We start from the raw sequence: 5,000 nt of genomic DNA, 5'->3' as shown, positions 1-5,000 counted from the left end.
AGAAGACCTTCCCGTCGTGGCTAACCATCGCCTTGCTTCTCATGTAGCCACGCGTGTAGTCGTCAGCACTAGGGGGGGGGGGGTGTAGATGTGATACAGTAATTACAGAAATGATACATTTTGAAATGGCTATTCAATGTTTAAATTCAAGTAATTTGAAATCTGGAAATGATTATTTCGTTCATCAATTCATATAATTTGAAATCTGGAAATTATTATTTCGTTCATCAACTTATATCATTTGAAATCTGGAAATGGTTATTTCATTCATCAATCTATATCATTTGAAATCTGGAAAGTATCTAATTCATCAATTTATATAATTTGAAATCTGGAAATGATTATTTAATTCATCAATTCAAATAATTTGAAATATGAAAATTATTATTCAGTTCTTCAATTCATATAATTTGAAATCTGAAAATTATTATTTAATTCTTCAATTCATATAATTTGAAATCTGAAAATTATTATTCAATTATTAAATTCATAAATTTAGAAACTATAATCTATTATCTAATTCATCAATTTAGAAACTATAATTTATTATCTAATTCATCAATTCATATAATTTGAAATCTGTAAATTATTATTTAATTCTTCAATTCATATTATTTAGAATCTGGAACTTATTATTTAGTCACTCAATTCAAATAATTTAGAATCTTAAAATAATGATTCAATTATTCATTCCAGATATCCGCACATCCAATCAACTTCATCCATCTTCATCATAAAAGTTACATTTTAACAATGATGATGACTTGTCTGCACCTGAGACTTATGGAAGAGTAATTACGTTTTTTTTTGTTTTTTTTTTTCAATAATGTTCTCGATGTTTTATCTTTTATTTGGTATTCTATTTTTAATTTCATGAAAAATACCCAAATCTTCATGATTTTAAATATGTTTAAAACCTTTCTTAAATTTCTAATGACACAACACAGGGAACATCCTGTGAAATTGTTTGATTTTCTCCAGTGTCAGTCAATCCTGTTAGAAATAAACACTTCCATACGACTAAAATTACTGGTAGAACTTTGCTCAGACAGCATCTATAACATTTAAAATGCTTTTAGAATTCTAAAATTAATGCCATATTTTTGCTGAGACAGCATCTATGACATTTAAAACGCTTCCAGTAATCTAAAATTACTGGCAGAACTTTGCTCAGACAGCATCTATAACATTCAAAACGCTTCCAGAAGTCTAAAATTAAAGCCATATTTTTGCTGAGACAGCATCTATGACATTTAAAACGCTTCCAGAAATCTAAAATTACTGCCAGAAATTTGCTGAGACACCATCTATAACGTTTAAAACGCTTCCAGAAGTCTAAAATTACTGCCAGATTTCTGCTGAGACACCATCTATGACATTTAAAACGCTTCCAGAAGTCTAAAATTACTGCCAGATTTTTGCTGATACACCATCTATAACGTTTAAAACGCTTCCAGAAGTCTAAAATTACTGCTAGATTTTTGCTGAGACACCATCTATAACGTTTAAAACGCTTCCAGAAGTCTAAAATTACTGCCAGATTTCTGCTGAGACACCATCTATAACGTTTAAAACGCTTCCAGAAGTCTAAAATTACTGCCAGATTTTTGCTGAGACACCATCTATAACGTTTAAAACGCTTCCAGAAGTCTAAAATTACTGCCAGAAGTTTGCTGAGACAGCATCTATGACATTTAAAACACTTCCAGAAGTCTAAAATTACTGCCAGATTTTTGCTGAGACACCATCTATAACGTTTAAAACGCTTCCAGAAGTCTAAAATTACTGCCAGAAGTTTGCTGAGACAGCATCTATGACATTTAAAACGCTTCCAGAAATCTAAAATTACTGCCAGAAGTTTGCTAAGACAGCATCTATGACATACAAAACGCTTCCAGAAGTCTAAAATTAATGCCAGATTTTTGCTGATATACCATCTATAACGTTTAAAACGCTTCCAGAAGTCTAAAATTACTGCCAGATTTTTACTGATATACCATCTATAACGTTTAAAATGCTTCCAGAAGTCTAAAATTACTGCCAGATTTTTGCTGAGACACCATCTATAACGTTTAAAACGCTTCCAGAAGTCTAAATTACTGCCAGATTTTTGCTGAGACACCATCTATAACGTTTAAAACGCTTCCAGAAGTCTAAAATTACTGCTAGATTTTTGCTGAGACACCATCTATAACGTTTAAAACGCTTCCAGAAGTCTAAAATTACTGCTAGATTTTTGCTGAGACACCATCTATAACGTTTAAAACGCTTCCAGAAGTCTAAAATTACCGCCAGATTTTTGCTGAGACACCATCTATAACGTTTAAAACGCTTCCAGAAGTCTAAAATTACTGCCAGATTTTTGCTGAGACAGCATCTATAACGTTTAAAACGCTTCCAGAAATCTAAAATTACTGCCAGAAGTTTGCTAAGACAGCATCTATGACATACAAAACGCTTCCAGAAGTCTAAAATTACTGCCAGAAGTTTGCTAAGACAGCATCTATGACATACAAAACGCTTCCAGAAGTCTAAAATTAATGCCAGATTTTTGCTGATATACCATCTATAACGTTTAAAACGCTTCCAGAAGTCTAAAATTAATGCCAGATTTTTGCTGAGACACCATTTATAACGTTTAAAACGCTTCCAGAAGTCTAAAATTACTGCCAGATTTTTGCTGAGACACCATCTATAACGTTTAAAACGCTTCCAGAAGTCTAAAATTACTGCCAGATTTTTGCTGAGACACCATCTATAACGTTTAAAACGCTTCCAGAAGTCTAAAATTACTGCCAGAAGTTTGCTGAGACAGCATCTATGACATTTAAAACGCTTCCAGAAATCTAAAATTACTGCCAGAAGTTTGCTAAGACAGCATCTATGACATACAAAACGCTTCCAGAAGTCTAAAATTAATGCCAGATTTTTGCTGATATACCATCTATAACGTTTAAAACGCTTCCAGAAGTCTAAAATTACTGCCAGATTTTTGCTGATATACCATCTATAACGTTTAAAACGCTTCCAGAAGTCTAAAATTACTGCCAGATTTTTGCTGATATACCATCTATAACGTTTAAAACGCTTCCAGAAGTCTAAAATTACTGCCAGATTTTTGCTGATATACCATCTATAACGTTTAAAACGCTTCCAGAAGTCTAAAATTACTGCCAGATTTTTGCTGATATACCATCTATAACGTTTAAAACGCTTCCAGAAGTCTAAAATTACTGCCAGATTTTTGCTGATATACCATCTATAACGTTTAAAACGCTTCCAGAAGTCTAAAATTACTGCCAGATTTTTGCTGATATACCATCTATAACGTTTAAAACGCTTCCAGAAGTCTAAAATTACTGCCATATTTTTGCTGATATACCATCTATAACGTTTAAAACGCTTCCAGAACACTAAAATTACTGAAATGTGCATACATGCTTTTTAATTACCACCACTGATTTTAATAGTTACTATTTCTGATATAGAAAGGGTCTGTAAGACAAATAAGGTGCTTCTTAAGTGACAATTAAGACTGGTTGGTAGTTCTGATATCAAATACTCTATCAAAGGTCAATGAACATCAAAGCTTCTACCCAAACAAACTGACAGATTTGAATGATACTGATTTATAGGTTAGAAGCATTTAGAAAAGAAATAGTTATGGATATCTATAACTCCCACCTAAGGGCGCCATCAGTTGATTTTTATCTTCTGAAATGGTTTCGATAAAATGAGGAACTCAGTTCTCATGATCACCTAAAAAAGGTAAGCATCAACTTTAAAGTTTTCTCTACAGCAAGATCTAATACTATCTTCTCTGTGATGTTAATTATAACACCATTTGTTTTGAATCTACCGTAAATAACATAATGTTCGTGTATTTAATCCATATCTATCTATATATCCATTTATCTTATATAATTTATCTGAACAACGTGACACATTAAAAAAAAATTCTGTAAATTATATATTGTACGAGTATTCCCTCCATATCTATTTATCTATCTCATATAATTTAAATAAACATTACACGTATTTCAATATTTCTCTCTCTAAATATATCTGTCAACTTCTTTCCGTAAAACTACTATTATTCAGCTCACTATAAAAACTTCTTTTTCATAAACGACACATAATCCATACCTATCTATCCATCTACCTAATAGCATTTCCATAAATAAAGTAAAACATACTTCAATATCTTTCTCTCCAAGTACATCTGTTAACTTGTGCCCATAAAAATCATATCAATATTTCCAATGTTATTTTTTTTTCTAATAATTAGCGCTTACAAACCATATCTTACATTATATATATATGTATATATATATATATATATATATATATATATATATATATATATATATATATACATATATATATATATATATATATATATATATATATAATATATATATATATATATATATATATATATATACCTTATAGCATTTCTATAAATGACGTAACACATACTTCAATATCTTTCTCTCCAACTACATCTGTTAACTTGTCCCCGTAAAAATCCTACCTATCAATCAGCATCTTAAGAATTGTATTTTTTTTTTCTTATTGATGGTCCATAAAACTTACTTATTATAAAGGACGATATCTGGCAGCCAAATCCTTTCGCAAGGTAATCGTATGGTTCCCAGTCCATTGTAATCTGCAGGATCCCATTGAAGTAATTCGTCTATCCACTCCTGCAAAGGGACGTTAAACATTACTATCAATACGTAATCAATTGTTCTATCCAATCATGTAAATTTCACTGGAAAAGAAATATCGATAACTTAACCTTATTCAGTAGATACAGGTAAATCACCGACAAGTTCATCATTATATTTATCGTGTCCCCCCCCCCCCCAAAAAAAAAAAAAAAAAAAAAAATAAAAACTTTTCTTCTGGAAATGTTTATACCCGAAATCATTATCAGAAAACTATTCACTCCTATAATGGTGATATGTGAAACGATTATTCCAACACATTTATCCCTT

The 5,000-nt window shown here is 30.9% G+C and overlaps 1 protein-coding gene across 1 annotated transcript in view; it reads right to left on the bottom strand.

Moving 5' to 3' along the window:
- LOC137628395 (neuronal acetylcholine receptor subunit alpha-10-like) overlaps nucleotides 1-5,000 on the bottom strand; it is a 480,459-nt gene that overhangs the window by 62,523 nt on the left and 412,936 nt on the right. Inside the window, exons 4-5 of the mRNA XM_068359546.1 lie at nucleotides 4,597-4,706; nucleotides 1-68 (exon numbers count right to left, since the gene is read on the bottom strand). The exon at nucleotides 1-68 is cut by the window's left edge and continues 113 nt beyond it. Of these exons, the coding sequence (XP_068215647.1) occupies nucleotides 1-68; nucleotides 4,597-4,706 (178 nt within the window). The remainder of the gene's footprint in view (nucleotides 69-4,596; nucleotides 4,707-5,000) is intronic.

Source organism: Palaemon carinicauda, chromosome 36, assembly GCF_036898095.1.
Source record: "Palaemon carinicauda isolate YSFRI2023 chromosome 36, ASM3689809v2, whole genome shotgun sequence".
In the NCBI taxonomy this organism is placed as follows: domain Eukaryota; kingdom Metazoa; phylum Arthropoda; class Malacostraca; order Decapoda; family Palaemonidae; genus Palaemon; species Palaemon carinicauda.
The sequence above is the reverse complement of the archived record's forward strand: the minus strand, read 5'-3'. Positions and strand labels throughout refer to the sequence as shown.